Genomic DNA, 24,234 nt, shown 5'->3' with positions numbered 1-24,234 from the left:
CGCAGTTTCTTCGTCGGCGCCTCCGTCGACGAAGCAGTCCCTGAAGATACAACCGTTGACGACGATTCTGTCGACGACGTCGTCGACGACTGGATAAATTGTTTTTTCTCACAGAAAAAGACAAATAACACCGGAGATGACATCTCCACGACGAGTTACAACATTACCTCCTAACCTATTGCTGGATGAGGATTCTGAAGAAGAGGCTTATAGCGATTTTGGCCAGGCTTATAGCCCTTCTGATTTACAAGTAAAAATACAGGACGTCAGTTCTGAGGAAGGGGAAATGGAGCACCAACAATATGTTCCACAACAATATTATGAACAACAGGAAATGCCAAGCATGCAGGTTCCTTTCCAGAAACCTCCACGTCAATCCCAGCAGGAGATGGTGGCGATGCCATCCACTCTCATCTCTGATCTACAACTAATGTTGCAGGACTATCGGAGGCGATTTCCTACTCCTCAAGAGGTTCAACAGGTACGCCCTGCTACACCTCCGCCTCAGTTATCACAGCCTGTGACAGGACACTCTTTGCCTTTAAGAGGGCGTGACACAGAGCCCGTAGAACATCCACAAGAGGTGGTGCCCATTCGGGATGATACAGATGATGACAATGCCTCATCGGATGTAGATCAGCAAGTGGACCCTGACCAAGACCAGAATGTAGACTGGAATCAGGATGACCTTCGAGATCCAGGCGTCACAGGGCCTGATACCGCAATCTCTCCTCCAGCAGATATCGGAGGCTTTCACAACTTGATGGAACGAGCTTCCAAGAGATTTGGTCTTCTGGTTACCACAGTTCAGTCCGAGTGTTTTTTGTACGATTTCAAAGACCATTCCGGAAATCCGTATGTTCAATCCCCATCATTGAACATGTTTAGTCTGAAGGCCTAAAAGCTATGCAGAATCCGGCCACAGTCCTCCCGGTGCTCCCCAGACTGGAGAAGAAATACAAGGCGCCAGAGGGCAGCCCGGCATGTCTCCTGGGTCAACCAAAACCGGATTCGGTCATTTCCCAGGCCGCACAGAGTAAATCTAAAAACCCATCCACGCCGCTAACGACGCCACCGGATAAAGAGGGCAGGCGTTTGGACAATGTTGGAAAAAGATTCTCCACAATGGCCAGCCTCCTCGTTAGGGCGGCTAATGCTTTGGCGATTCTAGGGAGATACGATCGCCAGATGTGGTGTGACCTCTCCCCGTTCGTGGAAGAACTTCAGGATACATCTAAGGACGAGGTAAAAAAGATCTTACTAGAAGGAGAGCGAGCCTCTTCTGAAGTAATTGACTGCGCTATGGATATAGCAACTACGGCCTTCCGAGCACTAGCCAGCTCAGCAGTTCTGAGACGCCAGGGTTGGTTGAGAGCCACGTGGTTCAGACAGGAGGTACAAAATAAAATTCTAGATCTGCCATACGATGGGGAGATGTTATTTGGCAAACATGTGGATGACGCCCTACAGGGCATAAAGAAAGATACGGATACAGCCAAGTCCTTAGGAACTTTACAATACCGCAAGGTGCCCTTTAAAGGAGCAAGAGGAAGAGGATTCTCCTCTTATAGAGGCGGCACTCGGCACCACTACTCTTCCAACTCCCAACCGGCCAAACATACAAACCCCAGTATTCACAGAGGGGTTCTTTCTCTCGCCAGCCGCCGAGAGGATGGTAAGGGCAGCAGAGGAGAGAGACTTCCAAGAGACAATAGCGGCCAGGTGGCTCTTTCTACTGTTCCTGTGCCCTCATTAACACCAGTGGGGGGCAGGATTGCCCATTGCCTCAACAACTGGATGGTCATAACAGACCAGTGGGTCCTAAACATCATCAAGAAAGGACACACGTTGGAGTTCCAAGATCTTCCTCCAACGAGAGCTCCCGACGCCTTTATGCCCAAACATCTGAAACTCCTTCATCTCGAGGCCCACCAACTCTTCACCAAGGGGGCAATAGAACCTGTACCTCTCTCCCAAAAGGGGAAAGGGTTCTATTCCAAGTTCTTCCTGGTTCGGAAGACGAAGGACAAGTGGCGTCCGATCTTAGATCTACGACAGCTCAACACTTATCTCATCAAGTTGTCCTTCAGGATGGTCACTCTTCAGGACATCCTCCGCCTTCTCAATCCAGGGGACTACATGGCGACCCCTAGATTTGGAAGACGCTTACTTCCATGTACCCATTCATCCAGCTCACAGGCAATACCTTCGATTTACAGTAGGCAAGAGCCATTTTCAATTCAAAGTACTGCCTTTTGGTCTCCGGTCAGCTCCACGGATCTTTACAAAGGTACTGGCTCCGGTGGCAGCCTTTCTCAGAAAGCAGTCTTTCGAAGTCTTCCCATATCTGGACGATTGGCTGCTAAAGGCTCCTTCGTTCCAAGAGGCGTCCAGGGCAGTCACGAGCTGCAGACAGCTGTTCGAGCAACTGGGCCTTCGGCTCAACAGAAAAAAATCGATTTTGCGCCCCTCCAAAACAGCGAAGTTTCTGGGTGCGATTCTAGACACGGAGTGCTGCCTGGTTTTCCCTTCGGAAGAGCGCCAAACCAAGCTAATTCTTTCAGCTCGCCTTCTACAGACACAGAAGTTTGTCAGTTCGCAAATACAAATCGCTTCTCGGATCGATATCATCCTGCATACCATTGGTACCACACTGCAGGCTGCGAATGTGTCACCTGCAGGAACAGTTGGACAAACAATGGCGTCAGGTGACAGGCTCCTTTGACGACCGGATTGCCATCACTCCGGAAATGCGTAAGGCAAGCAGCTGGTGGTTGCTAAAAGACAATCTTTCAGTAATTTTACCATTCCAACTTACACCTTCTCCCATGGTATTAACAACAGATGCTTCCATGAAGGGATGGGGAGCGGTCCTCCAAGAACTAAAGGTCAGTGGTCACTGGAGCCCAGTCCAAGCCAAGTTCCATATCAATCTACTGGAACTTATGGCCATTCGTCTAGCCTTGCAGGCTTTCCTTCCAAGGATCCGTAACCGTTCAGTGCTGGTTCGTATGGACAACACCACAGCCATGCACTACATAAACAAGTAGGGCGGAACGAGATCTTGCACCCTTTCGAAGGAAGCACAGAGGCTTTGGAATTGGGTGATCCAACACAATATCACCCTTTCAGCAGAACATCTGGCGGGCACACTCAATGCCACAGCGGACGCTTTGAGTCGCCAAAGGACTGTCAGCCACGAGTGGTCACTGGATCAGACCATTCTGAACAAACTGTTTGCACGTTGGGGGACCCCAACCATCGATCTGTTTGCAACTCCCCAGAACGCCAAATGCCAGTCCTACGCAAGCAGGGTTCACCATCGGGGACCCATGGGGAATGCGCTTTTGATTGCCTGGTACGGCGCCTTTGTTTACGCCTTTCCTCCCATTCCTCTGATCCCGAGACTGATCCGCAAGCTCAAGGTGGAACCGTGCAGAATGATTCTGATTGCACCAGCATGGCCCAGGCAGTTTTGGTACACAGAACTTCTTCTCCTCTCCCAAGATCAACCGATTCTCCTGCGTCCTGTTCCATCACTGTTAACAATGGCTCACGGACAGGATCTGCATCCAGACCTGAAGTCACTACAATTGCCAGCGTGGCTCCTGAGTTCAGAGATTTCCAGGGTTTAAATCTTTCAGGAGAATGTAAAGACATTTTGGCCCAGGCCCGAGCGCCTAGTACGAATAAAACCTATCGAGCTAAGTGGAAGAGATTCTGCCTTTGGTGTCTGAGAGAAGGTCTACATCCATATACTTCTGCACCGCACCAACTCTTGCCTTACATCCTTTCTCTTGCGAAATCTGGACTGGCTCCTTCTTCTGTAAAAGTACATCTAGCGGCCATTTCTAGATTTAGAAGATCATCCTCAGGTCCTTCCCTTTGGTCTGCAAGGATCATTAAACAATTCCTGAAGGGTTTGTTCAGGGTTTTTCCACCAGTCCGGCCTCCACCACCAGCCTGGCATCTTAATTTGGTCCTGTCACATCTAATGAGGGCCCCATTTGAACCTATTCATAGGGCTGACCTGAAATTTGTCTCCTGGAAACTGGCTCTTCTCTTGGCCCTGACATCGGCTAGGAGAGTTAGTGAGCTCCAGGCTTTCACAATTGAGGAACCTTTTCTACAATTCAAAAATGATGTTCTCATCCTACGAACAAATCCTAAATTTATTCCAAAGGTTCCCCACGGAATTTCATCTGAATGAGCCGGTGGTCTTAAAATCCTTCTTTCCGCGGCCCTCCACGCCAGCAGAGAGGGCTTTGCACTCTTTGGACATTCACAGATGTCTCAAATTCTACTTGGAGCGCACAAGACTGTTCAGAAAATCTTCCCAGCTTTTTGTTTCATTCAGTGCTCCACGAAAGGGGTGTCCAATTTCTAAACCCTACATTTCCCGCTGGATATCCAGTGCAATACACTTTTGCCATCAAGAAGCGGGGAAACCACTTCGGCGAGCAGTTCGTGCTCATTCAACGAGATCAAAGGCTTCATCGGTGGCTCTATTCTCAGGTGTCCCGATCAAGGACATATGTAGAGCGGCGACATGGAGCAGTGTCCACACCTTCACTCGCCACTACTGCTTGGATTCTTCTGTGAAAGAGGATGCGGCAGTGGGCCAGGCGGTTTTGAGGAACCTTTTCCAATAAGTCGGTGAGCTTTCCTTACTATCCCGCCTTCCTGTTTGCATATTTTGTATTACTTATGATTGTTCTGCTTTGTGATGCAAATGTGTATCTGTTTTTCTTATCAGGATTATGTATGACATTTACAGGTACACATATTACAAAATATTCTTTTCTCTTTACTGCTAGCTATTCTGATACAAAGCATGGGAATCTATGAAAGTTCCAATACTGGGGCAAGAAAACAAGTTACTTACCTGTAACTTTGGTTCCCCAGTATTGGTAACTTTCATAGATTCCCATGCGCCCACCCTCCTCCCCTGGGAAAGCTCAGCCTTATTATCCAATGATGTTGCTGTTCACAACGGCTACGAAAATCTGAGGCTCTGGGGCTCTCTCAGGAAGGTTCTATGGGGTGAGGCTGCTCTGATTGGCTACTGCAAGAATTTGGTCTATTTTACAAAAAGAGGTAGATAAGCTACAAAATGAGATGAGGCCTAGGCCTATTTTTTCACTTTGTGCTTACTACTAAGGTATTTTCTATTTACTGAGGCTCCCATTCCGACGACGGGGAATGATACAAAGCATGGGAATCTATGAAAGTTACCAATACTGGGGAACCAAAGTTACAGGTAAGTAACTTGTTTTCTTCTGGCATTATGGTTTCCATTGTAGGACCACAAATTGTGCAGTGTCAAAGCACTGCTACGATTGTGTATCCTTTATACGACCACCCAAAGAGAATATGTAGTGCAACAGAAATTCAATGCAATTAGTTGACATTTCGATCACTCCCTTCAAGTGCCCTTTTAACAACCCTACTTTATTGATCCACATAACCAGTGCAGATCAGAGTAGCAGTTATTAATTGATTTTATTCTTGAACTTGTTTTAAATAGTTTTGGTATTTTATACTTCTCCATAAAAATTGAAATGCTTTCGAGTTAAATTACTTTTGAAATTTGTTTTGAGACCTCATGCAATTTAGCGATTTGTCAAACGTGTGCCGAAAATAAGCTTGCTGTCCATGCTTGATAGTTATTTTCCACGACTAAAATAGCCTGTTTTCTTTCTAGATGGAGGTAAAGATTAACTTGTAAAAGTAATCTAGTTTAAAGGGTTATGAGTGTATTGTAAAGTAATTGACCAGTTAACTTTTTACGTTCAGAGCTGTTTACCCGATGATAGGGTGAATTTCCTTCTTGTCCTCCTCATTACCTGCTAGAACACTTAAGCCATCACTTTATTTTCAAGATTGCACTAAGTACTTACGCCAGTTAGTGTCTTAGATGCTTCATAATTTTGGTAAAGCGTTACTTATTGCTGGAAAACCGAATAATCCTTTTATGTTCTGTTACCTGCTCTCTAATCTGTTTCTGTATTCAAACTTTATCTTTGGTCATGTGTTTCTTCTGAGCCTTTTTGAAGCATTTTTTTCATTTGCAATGTAAAAAAACAAAAACAAAAAAACCCTGGTATACATTATTTAATGTATTTGTTTTTTTCGATCAATAGCATGATCATTTACATCGACGGATAACACAACCAATATAAAAGTTCCATTATTTATCTGCTTTTTCTCTGAAACATGAGACGGCTGCATTATTCTAGGTAGCTTCACTTCGCTGGATGATGCTAAGCCTTCTCTTAAGTTTGCCTTACTATGAGCTGGACTCGGAAAAATAAGTATAGATGCATAGAGAGGACTGCAGGGCCATTAGTTCTAGAATCTAGATGGATGTGTTCTATTTAGTAATTGTAGTGTAGTCACTGCTCAAGCCTCTTCAATCCATGCTAATTTCTTACATTTGACTGTGAAGGGAAACATTAGATTGCGAATGCTTTTCTGAAAAATTGTTAGTGGGTCGAAGTTAAAAGATTATAATTATCACTTTGAGACTCTATGCCCTTATATTGATGTTTTTTTATTGTTTGAATTCCTGTACAACACCAGGTGACCCTAGTCCCTGTTGCATGTGATACGGATCTGTGTCCACTCTGTTTTACTTGCCTTCCATATAACGCTCTGAAGTTGGTCAATGTTTGTCTCCCCTTCACCTTGGTCTCTCTCATATTGTTTTTCAGTGCCATAAGAGCTTTTGAGGTAAATTAGCGAAACCTGGATTTCTATATGCGAGTTGTCAATTAGCTTGTTTTGGTATCTGAAAGGAGGTTTTTAGGTCATTCACCTCAAATGTATAGAGAGCGCTGTATTACAAAATCATTAAATGGACTAAGAATAAATATTTGAAGAGTGCAAGGAACTGCTTTGTCTAGGCTTATATTATAGTTATCACCATCGATACTATGCCTGAACTATTCTGTAGTTATTGCTAGGCAAGAAAACCTGAGCAGGATAGGATTCTCTTCTACCAGTCCCCACTTTGCCACTGCTCCGTAGTTGCGCTGGAACATTTGCATATTGCATGCTTGCCTGTTTGTGTTTCTGCTGCATCATTTTAGTGTCTTAAATACTGTTCATTGACTTTAAAATTCTGGTACCCCATTTCTCAGGACCAAGATTATAGACCTGCCTCCTCTGGGGAAGAGTGCGCCAGCAGGTTTATTCAGATCCAAGGATTGCCAGAAACAGCTGACAAGGAAGAGGTACGGTATTTTTCTGTGACATCTCTCTGCTACCAATTATACCAATCATCTGTATTTCACTTCTTTCACTTTACCTTTGAACAATGAAACCAGAAACATGCTGTCCTTTCTTGAGCTCGTAAAAACACTAATTTGCTAAGCTTATAACATGGAAGTCAAGATAATTTAAAGGGTAAACCTAGGTTTCCATTTCTGAAACCATCCAGCTTGCACAATGGCATTGTTAGTTCAAGAAATGATGTCTCTCTTAGGAATACTCTAATCAGTGACCTATGTATTTGGGCATTTTCAATGAGTCTTGCACCTTTTTCTTAGCTAGACCATCCTGTCTTTAACCCTAGAGTCCAGTTCCTGTTTTTTTTCTATCAGCTGATATACTCATGTTCATGTCCCAAGCAATCTAGTTTGGGTTCTACTTTTTGTGCAATTGCAGAATGGGGTCTTTTTTTTGGGCATTGCCTAGGCAGCGCTTGAGTGGTCTTTCAAGTCCTGTATCTAGGATATGGGCTTGAAAAACTCCCATCTTTCTCATTATTTCCTGTTGCTGTCTTTTAGAAATCCTGGCTTTTAATTGGTGAATACACTTAGTAGTCCCGTCTTTTGGAATTTTGTATCCTCCAATGAGGACTGCCCCTCTTACATGTTACTGTTCAGGTTATGTATACTTGGAAAGAACTCTTTTTTTTTGTATTGGCCTGTCTTGTTGCTCATAAACTGTTCTGTTTACTTGTGCAATGAAACTTTGGCCTCTGCGTTTGCTTGCCTTCCACCCCTTTATCTTCCCATGCCTTTCCCCTTCCACAACACTGCTTTGGTTGCTTCATGCCCCTTAATCTCCCAGTGATTCCCCCTCCCACAACACTGCTTTTAGGCCCCAACCACTCCTCCGAGGCCACTGCTGTTTTGCTAGTTTTTTGGTTACTTTACGCATAATTTGCAGTGCCTGTCATTTTACATTAAACCTTTTTTTTATAGCGCATCTAGTCATGGCCCTAGAGGAAATTAATCAGTCGGCTCATTGTCAAAGATTTTGAGCTGACAACAGACTCAAATACTGATCCCCAGCTCTCACCGCTGCACCATATCCTTTGCCTAGCCATATTGCAGTACCATTTGTGGCCAAAAGAGGTCCCAAGGGACTCCTAGTGACAGCCTGTGGTACTGCACCCTCACAACACTGCTTGTTTAAACATGGAGTAGGTACTGCCATTAACATGAATAATAATGTATTTCCTTCCAATGCAAGACGGTTCTGGGAGGAAATAAGCAAATTTAACAAACATGCATCGTGATTTTCATGGTAATGGCACTTTTTATATTTGAATCATTCAGTGGCAGGTTGCCAGGTAAGTTTCTTATTTGATAGAGCTGAGGTAGGCACAGGCACCAAAAGACAGGGTTTTGCTCTATTGTATTAAATAAAAGGAAATTCAATCGGGCAGCAGTAAACCTATATAAAAAATAATCTGAAGATGGCGCCCAAAGGTAGGAGCTTCCGGAGGACAACGTCGACGTCACGGGAGGACACCAAATGGTGTGACATTGACGCCAAACTGGGCCACGAGAAAAAAAAAAGAGAAAAAATACTACGATTACGGACCCAACCACTAGACCGCGGATTAATGCACAGCATAGTGAATCCAGAAAGATTCACGCTGCAAAACTAGTTTTTTTTCAGGTGGGGAATCCGTGTTAATTAATATTAACATATTACCTCAAAGTCCTTTTTCAAACCACTCCTTTTATTGCACAAAATGTCAAAATTCAAGAGTACAGGGAGTATTTTTTGACCAGTTATGGTGCATTTAGGTGAAGTAAATGTTTAATTTCCGCCGTTGGGTCTGGATCGTCACTGAGAAGTTCTAGAGTTTTTGGAGAGAAGAGAGAATCAAGGAGAAAACCACAGAAAAATTGGAGTTTTCAACATTGCAATCAAGTACACAGAGCCGGGACGACGAAGAAGGAGAGGAAGATGAGAAACTTCGACGTCCAACGGAGAATGCGCATACAGGGGGCCCCATTGAGTGCAGGAATGGACAAAACACCTTTCAAATTCTGCCATAATTGCCACCACAAGTACGCGCAGAAGGACCATCACCCGGTTTGCAACCTCTGCCTGCCAATCGACCACGAAAGCAAGTATTGCAATGCCTGCTCGGCATTCACCCTGAAGACCCTCAGAGTAAGAGAAAGACAGAGGAGAGTGAACTACAACATGCAGGGCCAAGGACAACCTCCGTCGCTCCGGGACTTGGGCCTCTAGTGAGAACAGGACAACATCGCCGAGGGACCAGAGGACTACACGGTCATAGAGACCGATTTGAAGTCAACAAAGTAGGTAAGAGAGACGTCGACCCCTAAAACCCCGACAGACTCTCGAAAAACAGAGCCAAAGTTCTCGAAAGGAGCACTGGCGTCGAAGCAATCGACAGCCACAGCTGCGTTCACGGACAAACAGCCCAGCGGATCCTTCGAAAAGGGCTCCCAGCCAGCAAAAGCTCAAGAGAAACCTAGGACGTCGAAGAACGCCCCCGAAAAGGCGCGCTCGGCGCCGAAGGAAAAAGATCCGAAGGCGACTTCGACGTCAACATGGACATTGAAGAGAAACGCCGAAACCCTCGACGCTGGCCAGGCGGCCGAAATGGAGAGGAAAAAGATGAGGCTCGAGGCCAAAATGGACAGTAGCCTCCAGAGAAAGAAGGATTTCAACGAACAGATGAGCAGATATACCATCCTGTCGAAGTCCTCGCCGGTTATCGATGTAGAAATCTAGGAGGAGTTCGACGCCAAAGATCCGCCGAAAACTCCAGAACAGCAGGACGAGGAGGGCCTATATTACTACGAGGGAGAAGGCGAGGAAGACCAACAAACGAACTTAGGGTTAACATCCTCTGACCTGGATTGGAAGCATCTCCACGCCGAAAGCCTGGAAGAGGCCGTAGAATCATACCCCTCGAGGCCTTCGCCGCCAGACGACATTGGCATCTATAATGTGGTCATAAAAAATGCTGCAGCAACATATGTGGTAAAATTAGACTAAGAAAAACCTAAAGCCTGCTTAATCTTAGAGACCCTGCTCCCCATTCAAACCAGGAGCCAATTCCTGCCCGTGTTTCCAAGTGTCCTGGACCAGGGCAGGGAAGTCTTCAAGGAGCCATCAACCTGCAGGTCTGTCACCCCTAGAACTGTGAAAAAATATACACATTCCTCTATGGACCCAGCATACATCTAGGGTTTCGTACCAGCTGATTCTATCATTACAGCAACAACCAGAAAGAGGGTCACCATTCCCACAAACTCTGGGCCACCCCCATACAAAGAGAGCAAGAGGATAGACCTCACAGGAAGGAAAATAGAGAGGAATGCAGCAATTCACTGGAATATTGCAAACGCCAATACCCTTTTAATTAGGCATACGTATCAACATTGGGAGGAGGACGGACAACTTCTCAAACATCTCCTGGAACAATATCAGCAGAGGGCAACACACCTAGTGGAGGAAGGCAAGAACATGGCCAACTCCTGCCTGAAATCAGCCCTGGACCCGGCAGACACATCCAGCAGGCTCATGATGATTGGGGTAATAGAGAGGAGACATGCCTGGCTGAGTATTTCAGGTTTCAAGCCAGAAGTCCAGAATAATATTCTAAACACACCCTTCAATGGGGAATCGCTTTTCGGTGCGCCAGTAGATGAGAAACTGACGCAGCTCAAGAAAGAGAATGAAACTGCAAGGTCCATGGGAGCACTGCAGTTAAGAGGTATGAGAAGGGGCACCCCCTCAAGGAGACCGAATGGCAGAGGAGGAAACCAGCCGGCAACGTCCAACCAGACCTTCCAGCAGACCTACCAGGGCAACAACCGAGCGCAGCAAGGGCAGCAACAGCAAACCTGGCAGTACCAACCCAGGGGCCAGTCCTTTCGGGGACGACCGAATGGACGGGGACAAACAAGAGTGGGGGCCAGCAAACCACCTCCAAGTGACTTTGCTGCACCAATCGTGCCCACCCACACAACACCATTACGGGGCCGGCACACCAAAAGAGTAAAAAAGCAATTAGACGCACACAATAGAGAGATGAGCGACCATATAACACCGGTAGGAGGCATACTAAAATACTACTTCCAGGAATGAAAGAAAATAACAGACAAATGGATACTGAACATCATACAGTTTGGATTCTGTATAGAACTAGAAAGGAAGCCACCAAACAGGAGGCCAAAGAGCAAAATTCGACCAGCAAAAAAAACTCCTGCTCCTCCTGCAGGAAGCACAAGAACTGCTACACAAGAGATAATAGAGAGAGTGCCGTTCAAAGAAAGAAACAAAGGAGTGTACTCCAATTACTTCCTCGTTTTAAAAGTGGACGAAACGTTAAGACCAATACTGGATCTACGGTTCCTAAACCAATACATAAAGACTCAAAAATTCTAAATGATGTCCCTACAGGAGGTTATTCCTCAAATAAGGGACGGGAATTTCATGTCCACTATAGATCTCAAGGACGCCTACCTACACATTCCCATGAACAAACAACACAAACATCTACTGAGATTTGCCATTGACAAAGCGCACTACCAGTTCACAGCCCTGGCCTTTGGACTAAAGTCCGCTCCATGGGTCTTCACAAAGTGCCTCGCAGCTGTAGCCGCTCACCCACGGAGGGAGGGGAGTCATGTATACCCCTACCTCGACGACTGGCTGATAAGGTAAGTTTCTACAAACCATGCCAACTACATGCACAACAGGTCACACGAACACGGACGGAACTGGGATTTTCTATACACTGGGGGAAATCCTCAATGGAGCCAGAACAGGTGAAGATCTTCCTAGGCGCACAGATCAACACCATTCAGAGCAGGGTGTTCCCCAGCGAGAAGAGAACACTTGCCCTGCTGAAGGAGACACATTAATACCGGAAGTGGCAAGCTCTGACAGTGAGGACAGCAAGCAAGCTCATGAGGATGATGGCGTCCTGCATACACCTAGTCCCCAATGTACGACTACACATGAGACCATTCCAGGAATGGTTACAACAGCAATGGTTCACAAGCAACAGGGAGTTGGGAGGTCTAGTGGTTGTAACGCACGTAGTGCAAGTGGAGATCACATAGTGGGACAAAGAACATTACGAAGTGAGAAACCATTTACACCACCAACTCCAAGTGACCGCCACCACAGACGCATTCCAGATGGGATGGGGAGCGCACATGGGCCAGCTCAAGGTGAGGGGCCTGTGGACACCAACAGATGCAATCAGACACATCAACTACCTCGAACTAAATGCTGTGTTCCTTGCTCTAAAAGCTTTCCAAAAACAACTGTACAGGCTGAGTGTGTTGATACAAACCGACAACACCACAATGATGTTGTACATAAACCGGGAGGAACACAATCAGTGGCGCTATCGAACCTAGCGCAGGAAATATGGAAATGGGCCATCCCACTACAAATAGACCTCCTGGTGAAATTAAGGAAACGCAAAAGCTATTCAAGAGGTGGGGGACCCCACAAATAGACCCATTTGCATCACACCAGAATGCAAAATGCTAATACTTCGCATCCAGACCTCCAGGAGAGCAGTCCCTGGGAAATGCCCTATGGATAAACTGGTCGAAGACATTTGCCTACGCCCCCCCCCCCCCCCCCCCCCCGATACCATTGATACACTGAGTGCTCAGCAAATGCAGAAGCAGCAACATGACACTGGTGGCACCACAATGGGCCCGGGAGTCCTGGTTCTCACAAATAGTGGAGATGGCACAGGGGCCACCCCACAAGTTCGCAAGAAGAAAAGACTTGCTCTCCATGCAGAACGGGTAGGTGCTGCACCCAGAACCAGAGAGCCTCTGCCTAGCAGCCTGGCTCCTGAAGACTTGGAGCTCGCACACTTAAAACTCCCAGAGAGCACACTGCTGGTGCTGCGAGAAGCAAGGAGACCTACCACAAGAAAGTGTTATGTAGCAAAATGGTGTCGTTTCACACAATGGTGTATCAGGGAAAAGCTCCACAAGAAAATCACCAGGGAATCAACAGTGCTAAAATACTTAACACACTTGCTAAAAACAAACCTAAGCTGTAGCTCGATAAGAGTACACCTAGCTGCAATAGTAGCCTATACAAGAGGAGCCTAGGTAAAGCTTCTTTACATTCCAGGTGTTAAAAAGATTCCTGGAGGGGGCCAAGCGAATCACCCCACCAAATAGAATGCCACCGCCGGCATGGAACCTTAATATAGTTCTAACAGAACTTATGAAAGCGCCTTTTGAACCCATACACAAGGCCTCACTACAGATGCTCACAATAAAGACAGTGTTTTTGTTAGCAATCACCTCGCTATGCAGGGTATGCGAGCTGCAAGCGCTAACACTAAAAGAACCCTACAGTTCGAGGCATGTGGGCTGCTGAATTCATATCTGTGCATAGATCGCCGCCTAGTGTTGGGTCCGGAGGATTGCACATTGTTGTCCTGGAAGAGTCTTCGAAGTATCACGACTACGACGTCGAGAGGGATGACTACAGTCTGTTCCCCGCCTCCCCAGGGCTCTGGGTCGAAGCGACGTCGACGCTCAACGTCGAAGGAACTGAATAGACCACCGTCGAAGTCTCCTGTGACGATTTCGTCGTCGTCCTCATCTGAGTCTACGTCGAGTGATCGTCGTCGAAAGGCCCGGCGTCGGCGCTCGCCGTCGAGGCGACACCGCCACTCGCCGTCGGCGAAAAGGAGAAGATCGTCGTCGAGGGGATCCTAGTCGTCTAAGAGGAGTTCGCCGTCGAGGCGCAGATCTCCGTCGAGGCGAAGGAGGTCGCCGTTGAGGCCCCGAAGGTTGCCGGCGAAGGAGGTCGCCGTCGAGTGGTTAACGATCGACGTCGAGGAAAGGACGCTCGCCGTCCGGTCGCTGTTCTTCGACGCCGAAGAGACGGAGAAGGAGATCTGGCGCCATGGGAGGTTCTCCTACGTCACAGGCTAGAATGGAAGGCGGATCACCGGGTTCGGTGTACTCCATGGTGTATACTCCGTCACAGAGGCCGGTTACACCCCCGCCTCCATTACCGAGGGTACTCCCTCCGAGGGACCCTACTCCTCCTCCTCCTCCTCTACCACCACTGCCTCACACTATGCCTCGACCTCAGCTACCAGCAGACAAGCCGCCTCCGGTCCCTCCGAGGTCCGTCTCGCTGCCCAGGCTTCCGACCCCTCCCAAGGGAACCCCTAAGCCGAAGGCCCCGGCCAAGCCGCAGTCGTCCGCCCCGGTGGAACGGGCGGATCCACCAAAGCCGAGGAAGTCACGATCACGCTCCGGACTGAGAGGGAGATCGAGGAGTCGACGTAGATCCTCCACCAGGTCAAGACGACGCCATAGGAGGCGTGGATCTAGGTCCCGCACGGACTCCACCAGGACCTATTCTCCGACCTTGTCGGAATCCCCGGGGACAAGGGTGTCTCCGGTGGACACATCGGCACGTTCCAGGATGTTCTCCTGAGGGGGGCGGCAAAATTGGGAATCACAGTGACGGCTCCAACACCCACGACACCCGTGATATTTGAGACGCTTCACAAGAAGCATTTGTCTCGCCCTCTACTGCCACTAGTGCCCGGTTTGGTAGAGCCTGCGGAGGAGCTGTTCCTCACGCCAGCGGTGGTGAATGCCGCTCCCTCCCGACTTCTGAAGAAGTACAGGGCCCCGGATTCGGACCCGGCTTTCCTATAGTGACGGCGGCCAGGAAGTTACATTCTACCTCCCCGTCCTCGACCCTACCGCCTGATAAGGAGAGCCGATGGATCGACTCGGCTGGTAGACTTGTGGGACTGCATCCACAGCCATGAAAGCATCCAGCGATGCGGCGTTGCTAGGGCGGTATGACCGTGCCCTGTGGGAATCCCTGCAACAATTCACGGAACTCCTGCCAAGAGACAAGAGGGAGGACTTCCAGGAGATAAGAGGGGATGCTGGTTTCAAACCAGGTCATCAGCGCGGCTGCGGATGTCTCTTTTGGCTGCCCATGGATACTGTCATGGGATCAACCAGCGGCGCCATGCTTGGCTCAGGCTCACATCACTCAAGCCGGAGGCTCAGCAGCGGGTGGCCAATCTGCCCTTCTCGGGGAAACCCTGTTCGGGAAGCATGCCGATGATGAGATGTCCCGCATGAAGGCGTAGGCAGAGATCCTGACGGCTGTGGGCTTGGAGAAGCCCAAAGAAAAGAAAGCCTACCGTCCGTTCGAGAGACGGTTCGGTGCACAGGGAAGAGGACCAGGGCAGTCTTCGGGACAGCAGCAGCAACAACAGCAGCAGTTCCGGAGACCCTTCCAGAAGGGTAGAGGTGGACAGTAGTCCTCTACAGCGAGCAAGGGTCCGGCCGGGTCTCGACCCGGAGCGGTTACTTCCCCTTCATCCGTTACCCGCTCCGGTGGGGGGAAGTGTTAAATTTTTTATGGCAGAGTGGAGAAAAATAACTCTGGACAAGTGGGTGCTGAATATTGTTTGCAATGGATACAGTCTTCGGTTCACCAGCCCGCCTCCATCGATTCCTCCGGTCTACTCGCAGTTTCAGCTGCGCGAACTCCAGACGGAGGCCGATATCCTGTTAAGGAAAAGGGCGATAGAAGACGTACCTCTGTCTCAAAGAGGAAGAGGTCTGTACTCCTAGTTCTTCCTGGTTCGCAAGAAGTACAAGAACGAGTTCAGGCCCATTCTGGACTTGCGACAGGCAAACAAGTGGATTCGCAGAGAAAAGTTTTGCATGCTGTCGTTGCATCAGATTTATCCTCAGTTGCAACAGGGAGACTGGCTATGTGCAATAGACCTACAGGATTCGTACTTCCATGTGCCCATTGCACACAAACATTGGAAGTTCCTGCGATTTCAAGTCGGCACCAACCATTATCAGTACACAGTGCTGCCATTCGGGCTGAAGTCTGCGCCCAGAACATTCTTGAAGTGCATGGCAGTGGTAGCAGCACACCTAAGGAAGGCCAAGGTGTTTGTCTACCCGTACCTGGACGGTTGGTTGATCAAGGCCTCCTCCTTCTCGGAAGCTCAGGCGCATTTCCAGAAGACGTGCGTTCTTTTGAACAAGCTGTGTTGCACATCAACATGTCCAAGTCTGTCCCGACTTCGGTCCTGTTCATTCAGTACTTTGGAGCCACCATCAATAAGCTGTCAGCAAGCGTGTCTCCTTCGGAGGAGCAAAGGTTATCTCTCCTTCGGAAGGCTCAGGCTCTTATGACCACTCCATCTACAACAGTGAGGACGGTGTCTTCTCTACTGGGATCGATGGCCTCTTGTATCTTCCTAAAGCCACACGCACGACTGCACATGAGACCGTTGCAGGAGTGCTTGGAGGATCAGTGGGATCAGAGGAAAGGGTCTTGGGACGACAAGATACAACTGTCTCTGCATGTTCTTCAGTCTCTGAAGTGGTGGTGCTCAGAGGAGAATCTCCTCAGGGGGGTTCCCTTCCACAAGGACATTCCCACTCAGACTATCGTGACGGATGCGTCTCTCCAGGGCTGGGGAGCGCATTCCGGAGACTTACAGATTCAAGGAACGTGGTCCCCGACGGAGTCCACGTATCACATCAACTTCCTGGAACTCAGAGCTGTTCACTTGGCACTGAAGGCCTTTCATCCGTCCTTCCAGACCAACTCTCTGCTTGTACAGACGGACAATACGACCGCGATGTATTACCTCAACAAGCAGGGGGGCTTGAGATCACGCACTCTGTTGCAGGGCGCGCTGGCGATGGCTTCTGGCAAGAGGACTGACAATTACGGCTACCCATCTACCAGGTGTGCAGAATGTTCAGGCGGACGCACTGAGCAGACTGATTCAGGAAAACCACGAATGGGTCATAAACTACGAAGTACTAAGAGAAGTCTTCGCAAGGTGGGGGACGCCAGACATAGATCTGTTCGCCACGGCCGAAAACAGCAAATGCCGAGACTTCGCCTCCAGGTACTACCAGCAGGGGACGCTGGGGAATGCTCTATGGATCGACTGGTCGAACAGCTTTCTGTACGCTTTTCCACCCATTTCCCTGATTCCGGCAGTGCTCATCAAGCTGTCCCAGTCCAGGGCGCGGATGATCCTGATTGCCCCGGAATGTCCCAGGCAGTGGTGGTTCACGGACCTGCTTCACCGGTCTCTCCTTCCTCACATACGGTTGCCGTGCAGGCCGGACCTTCTCACGATGTTCGGGGGGCTGATGTTGCACCTCAACCTCTCGTCTTTTCAGTTTGGCGGCATGGCTCCTGAGATAGTGCAGTATGGCCATTTGAATCTACCCGAAGATTGTCTGGACATATTGAAGGAGACTAAGAGACCTTCCACTCGGACTTCCTATGCTTACAAGTGGAAGAGGTTCTGTATCTGGTGCAAGTCCAAGAACTATGACCCGACGACGTGCAAGGCAGACGTCATCCTTCCTTACCTTCTGTATCTGAAAGAGACACGTTAGTGATAGATTCCTTACCTTAGAATATCCCCAGGCGTCAGACTGGATCCGGAAACTTTTGCGTAGCAGTTCCATTGCGCGTCGGTAGGCGTCGTCTGCGGCTCCGCGTCCATCGTCTGCGTCGTGGGAGCCGTGATGACGTCGTCGGAGTACTTGGACGCCGCCTCCGCGTGCTGACGTCAGTTCTTCTTTTTTCCGCACCAGCAAGCGCAGATTTGGAAAATGCAGTAACCCTAGTCCATTTTTGACAAACTTTTTGAGATCGTTTTTGATCATTTTTCGAAGTCTAGCGACTCCGATAGGTGCCGTAGGGATGCCCGGTTTCAAGCACTGTGAGGATTGCGACCGCACGATGTCGGTCACGGATCCTCACCACCTGTGCCTGACTTGTTTGGGCGTCTACCACGACGACAAGGCCTGCTCCGACTGCCGGGCCTTTCTTCGAAACCCAGGCGGGAGCGGTCCCGCAGGCGACTCGAACTCCGGCAGTCGGTCCCACGCCGTGAGAGGTCCCGGTCCCACGCGAGGTCGAGAGACCGGTCGCGGGCTCGGAGCCACCACAGTTCCGAGAGTAGGCCGCACTTCTCCTGGTCGAAGTCGTCGTCCGGTGAGAAGCACAAATAGTCGAAGCGGCGTCATCGCTCTTCGGACTCCCCACGATGCTCGCGCGATGCGGCCGGGGGTTCGGGTGTCACCACCCACGAGGCTCCGTCGGAGTCGCGTGCGCCGCGTCAAGCTCCACACTCTCCGGTCCCTGGGCGAGACGCTTCGCCGGAGGAGATCGAGCGCTTCCTCATGGCCATGAGGAACCTCTCTCCTCCGACGGGCTCCGCGGTGCCTTCGGGTCCAGCGGACCAGTCTGGGGCCTCTAGCGGGTCGGGGGCTTCGGCCCCGACGCCGTAGTGTGCTTCGGCCCCGCCGCCTACGCCTTCGGGCTCGGCGCTGCAGTGCCCCACTATCCCGACACCGCCGGTGCCTTCCGTCCCGGCGCCGCCAGCGCCTTCGGGCCCGGCGCCGCGGGACCCCCCTAGACCTCCTTCGGGATCTGGGTCGTCGCCGGTGGATCTTACGACCTCCCCGGTGTCGGGCCATCAGGTGTCCCCTCCGGCGGCGCCGCCCCCGTTTCCTCCTTCATTCCTGTTCCGACGTTGGGACGGCCCCGCTAGGCGCAGCTCCAGACGGCGTTTGGAGATTTTCATTTCTATGAACAGTCCCCATTAATTGAGAACCTTGAGTATTAGGAGATGGGTGATGAAGAGGAGTGGGAGAGGTCTGAGGACCCTCTGACCCGGGAGTGTTGGTCTCAAGAGGACTGGGCAGGAGACCGTGGGGAGGCCAGTGGCCTGGACACCTCTCTAGACACTGGTTTTGTCTCTCCTCCTAACGTGGCTTCGGAGGAGGGGGCAACCTATAGCGTTGTGTTGATGAGGGCTGCCAAGGCCTTGGGCCTTGAGCTCCCCGTCACGGCCGTGAGGACTAATCTCCTCACTGAGGTCCTTAAACCGCAGTCAAGCTCGGCCGAGCCTCTGCTGCCCTTTAATGAGGCCTTGACTGACGTTCTTTTGGGCACTTGGTCCAGGCCCGCTACGGGTTCGCCCGTAGATAGGAACGTGGCCAGACGCCAACGCCCACCCCGGGCGACCCATGTTTCTTGTCCACCCACCCCACCCCCAGAGAGCCTGGTCATCCAGGCCTCCAATTCTCAGACCGCATTCCCGTCGGCTCCGCCTGATCGGGAATCCAAGAAGTATGAGAATTACGGTAAGAAAATATTCTCCACCCTTAGTTTGGGACTGCGGTCTTCCAACACTGCATGCCTCTTGGGCCGCTACACCCACTCCCTGTGGGAGACGGTCGCGGAAGTGCTGCCAGAGTGTCCGCAGGAGGTACGGGCCAAACTCTGCCAAGCCCTCGTGGAGGGCCGGGATGCAGCCAAATATTCCATTCGGTGTGGGCTGCACACCACCGACTCTCTGGGCAGAGCGATGGCAACGACGGTGGCGGTGAGACGCCACGCCTGGTTGAGGTCCGCCAACTTTTCGGCAGATGTCCAGAACACGTTGATGGACATGCCGTTCGATGGCCATCGCCTTTTGGCGACAAGGCAGACCATGCGCTTGAGCGCTTTAAGGACTCCAGGGCTACGGCCAAGTCCTTGGGCCTCTCGGACCTGCGCCAGCAAACGGCTGCTTTTCGCTCCTTTCGTGGCCACGGAAGGGGCTTCCCCACACGTGCTGCAAGCTACTCGCCGCAAACTAACTTCCAGCGCGGTGGCGGCCGTGGAAATCACTGTGGAGGCGGTCGGGGACAACGGTGAGGCCAGTCCACACCTTCTCCCGCAGCATCCGCCTCAAAACCCTCCTAGTCTGTGCTTCTCGGCCCATGTGACGCCAGTGGGGGGCAGGGTTCGCCATCACCACTCTCACTGGCACACTGTAACTTCGGACAGGTGGGTGCTGCAGATCGTTAGAAGGGGCTACTCCCTCCCCTTTGAGACGACACCTCAAGCCATGCCACCGCAACACCACCGCGTATCGGGGGATCACTTGCGGCTTCTGCAGGAGGAAGTTTCGGCTCTCTTGGCCAAGGGGGCCATCGAGCGCCTTCCTGGGCCAGAAGTAGGGCGTGGTTGCTACTCCCACTACTTTCTGGTACCCAAGAAGGGTAAAGGAGGTCTACGCCCTATCTTGGACCTGCGGAACTTCAATGGCTTCCTCCGGAAGGAGAAGTTCAAGATGCTGACTCTGGCTCAGGTCTTAGCTGCCCTGGACCCAGGAGACTGGATGGTAGCGTTGGACTTGCAGGACGCTTATTTCCACATCCCCGTCCTGCTGGCCCACCGGCGTGACCTGCGGTTTACGGTAGGCCACAAGCACTTTCAGTTTACCGTGCTCCCCTTTGGCCTTACAAGCGCCCCATGGCGGTGGTCGCAGCTCATCTGCGCAGGTTGGGGGTTTCAGTCTTCCCCTACCTCGACGACTGGTTGTTGAAGGCGGGCTCGCCCCAGACAGTCATCTGCCACCTCCAGACGACGGCAGACCTCCTGCACCAGCTGGGGTTCTCCATCAATGTGCCGAAGTCACACCTGTGCCCCTCTCAGAAGCTCCTTTTCATCGGAGCGGTTCTCGACTCGGCGCAGTTTCGGGTTTACCCACCCGAGCAGCGGGTTCGGGATATACAGGCTCTGATTCCAATCTTCCAGCCTTTATCCCGAGTTTCGGTCAGGTTGACGCTGCTGCTTCTGGGGCTGATGGCTTCCTGCATCCTTCTGGTGCATCACGCTCGTTGGCGGATGCGGGCTCTGCAGTGGGACCTGAAGTTTCAGTGGGCCCAGCATCAGGGCAACCTGTCCGACCATGTCCTGATCTCGGAGGGCACTGCGAGACAGCTGCAGTGGTGGCTCACGGACCGCGATTGGGTCAGCAGCAGATCCCTCTCCCTTCCCCAACCGGAGCACGTAGTTGTGACGGACGCGTCCATCCAGGGTTGGGGGGGGCCACATGGGAGAGGCGGAGATCAGATGCCTCTGGTCTCCGGCGGAGTCCCGGCTCCATATCAACCTTTTGGAGCTGCGGGCGATTCGTCTTGCACTGAAGGCATTCCTCCCCTATGTCCGTGGGAGTGTAGTGCAGGTGTTCACGGACAACACCACAGCCATGTGGTACTGAACAAACCGGGCGGGGTGGGGTCGTGGACCCTATGCCAAGAGGCTCGGCGCCTCTGGCAATGGCTGGAACATCAGGGCGTGACTCTGGTGGCTCAACACCTGGCAGGTTCTCTGAACGCCAGGGCGGACGAACTCAGCCGCCGGTGCATGATGGATCACGAATGGCGTCTGAACTCTGACGTGGCGCAAGGTCTCTTTCTGCAGTGGGGAGATCCTTGGTTAGATCTATTCGCCACCGAAGAGAACGCGCTATGTCATCAGTTCTGCGCGTTGGAATTTCCAAGGCGGCACTCGCTCTGAGACGCTTTTCGTCGCGAGTGGAGTTGCGGTCTGTTGTACGCTTTTCCGCCTATACCACTTCTGCCCAAAGTGCTGAAGAAGATCAGGCGCGACCGGGCACAAGTGATCATTGTGGCTCCGGACTGGGCACGATGGTACTGGTATCCCGAGCTACTCAGTATGTCAGTTGATCCCCCGGTTCGTCTGCCTCTTCGGGAGGACCTTCTGTCGCAGCAGCAGGGGACGGTCCTCCACCCGAACCTGTCCAGTCTCCACCTCCATGCTTGGAGATTGAGCGGTGACAGTTGAGGCCATTTGACTTGGATCCTGAAGTCTGTAACATCATTCTGGCAGCCAGGCGTCCCTCCACAAAGTTGGTATACGCCTGCAGGTGGAACAGATTTGTGGCATGGTGCACAGCAAAGGCTGGGGACCCTCTTTCTGAGGTTCTTCTCTGCCTTCTTTCTCTTGCCCAGCAGGGCTCTGCTCTGGGCACTATCAAGGGCTATCTTGGCCCTTTCAGCCTTCCCAAGGCTGCCTGATCAACCATCTTTGTTCAAGTCCCCTATTGTAAATAGTTTCCTAAAAGGCATCACACACACGTTTCCACCTGTTCCCTTTGTGATGCCTCAGTGGGACTTGAACTTGGTTCTTACATTTCTGATGTGCGCTCCCTTCGAGCCACTCCACAACTGTCCTCTTCGCCTTCTCACTTTGAAGACTGCCTTCCTGGTAGCCATCACGTCTGCCAGGAGAGTGAGTGAGCTGCAGGCTCTATCCTGCAAACCTCCTTTCCTTTCAGTCCATCCGGACAAGGTTGTGTTACGAACAAGGCCCTCCTTCCTACCCAAGGTAGTCACGGCCTTCCACATTGGGCAATCCATTACCTTGCCCACCTTCTTTCCGCCTCCGCATCCCTCGAGAGAGGAAGAGTGGCTCCACCGTCTGGACCCAAAACATGCGCTCTTTTTATCTGGATCACACACGCCAGTTCCGGGTGGATGACCAACTCTTTGTTGGCTACATGGGCGCTAAGAAGGGGAAAGCGGTGCACAAGCGGACCATCTCGCGGTGGATCATCTTGTGTATCCAGGCGTGTTACTCCTTGGCAAAGAAGGAACCCCCTGTTGGGCTGAGGGCTCATTCCACTCGAGCCACAGCGACTACAACTGCCTTGGGCCGAGGTGTGCCCTTGCAGGACATTTGCCAGGCGGCTACGTGGGCCTCGCTGCACACGTTTGCAAGACATTATTGCCTGGACAGTCCAGTCCGGAGGGATGGCTTCTTTGGCCGTTCCGTCCTCCAGGACTTACTGGTGTGATTATTGGTTCGCAGACCCACCACCGGGGTTGGTATTGCTGGGGTATCTATTCTAAGGTAAGGAATGTATCACTAACGTGTCTCTTTCAGATGCACAAGTTACTACTTGTGTAACGATATATCTGTAAGAGACATTAGTTAGTGATAGATTCCTTACCGACCCACCCATCCTCCCCGTTCTGCGAACCGATATCTAGGGTTAAGGTCATCTCCTTTCAGGGCCCTAGTTTCATGGCACCAGTGTTGGTTTTTGGCATAGCTCTGCGTTTTTGGCGCGGAAAAGCTGTGTCTAAGAACTGACGTCCGCACGCGGAGGCGGCGTCTAAGTACTCCGACGTCATCACGACGCCGACGACGGACGCGGAGCCGCAGACGACGCCTACCGACGCGCAAGGGTACTGCTACGCAAAAGTTTCCGGATCCAGTCTGACGCCTGGGGATATTCTAAGGTAAGGAATCTATCACTAACTAATGTCTCTTACAGATATATCGTTACACAAATAGTAACTTGTGCATTTGGCGCAGTCTGGCCTTAATGTTCGTTCCATTAAGGTTCATCTTGTTGCATTGACTGCCTACAGGAAATTCCCTTCACAGACTACCTTCTTCCAGATCCCTGTGATAAATGATTTTTTGGAAGGCTTGAAGACAGTATTCCCTCCTGTCAGGCTTCCTTCGCCTTCATGGGAACTAAATGTGGTGCTGTCCTGGTTGATGAAGGAGCCTTTTGAACCTATTTATAAGGCTTCGTTGCAGCACCTGTCCTGGAAGGCGGCGTTCTTCGTGGCCATTACATCGGCCCGCAGGGTGAGTGAAATTCAGGCGTTGTGCTGCCAAGAACCTTATACTGTATTTCATGCTGCTAAGGTTGTTATGCGTACTCACCCTAAATTTCTTCCCAAGGGTATTTCTGATTTTCATGTCAAGCAGACTATAACTTTGCCTACGTTTTTTCAGAATCCTTCATCTCCAGCAGAAAAGTCTTTGCATTCCCTGGATGTTAGGAGGGTGTTGAAATTTCATCTGGATAAGACCAAAGATTTTCGTAGGTCAGACCAATTGTTTATCAATTGTGGATCAGTCAGGACGGGTCTTGCTACCTCTAAACAGTCCATCTCTAGGTGGATTGTGTCCTGCATACAGTTGTTACCAAAAGGCTAATAAGACCGTAGGGGGTAAACCGAAGGCTCATTCCACCAGGGGCAAAGCTGCCACGACGGCTTTGCTCCGTAATGTTCCAATTGCAGAAATCTGCAAGGCGGCCCCTTGGAAGTC

General features: G+C 50.7%; 1 protein-coding gene across 1 annotated transcript in view; it reads left to right on the top strand.

Moving 5' to 3' along the window:
- LOC147692587 (RNA-binding protein 6-like) overlaps window positions 1-24,234 on the top strand; it is a 1,208,024-nt gene that overhangs the window by 169,959 nt on the left and 1,013,831 nt on the right. Inside the window, exon 5 of the mRNA XM_086938798.1 lies at window positions 7,143-7,235. Coding sequence (XP_086794924.1) covers window positions 7,143-7,235 — 93 coding nt within the window. The remainder of the gene's footprint in view (window positions 1-7,142; window positions 7,236-24,234) is intronic.

Source organism: Lissotriton vulgaris, chromosome 9 (genome assembly GCF_964263255.1).
Source record: "Lissotriton vulgaris chromosome 9, aLisVul1.2, whole genome shotgun sequence".
Classification (NCBI taxonomy): Eukaryota; Metazoa; Chordata; class Amphibia; order Caudata; family Salamandridae; genus Lissotriton; species Lissotriton vulgaris.
This window is presented reverse-complemented; position numbering and strand designations above follow the sequence as displayed.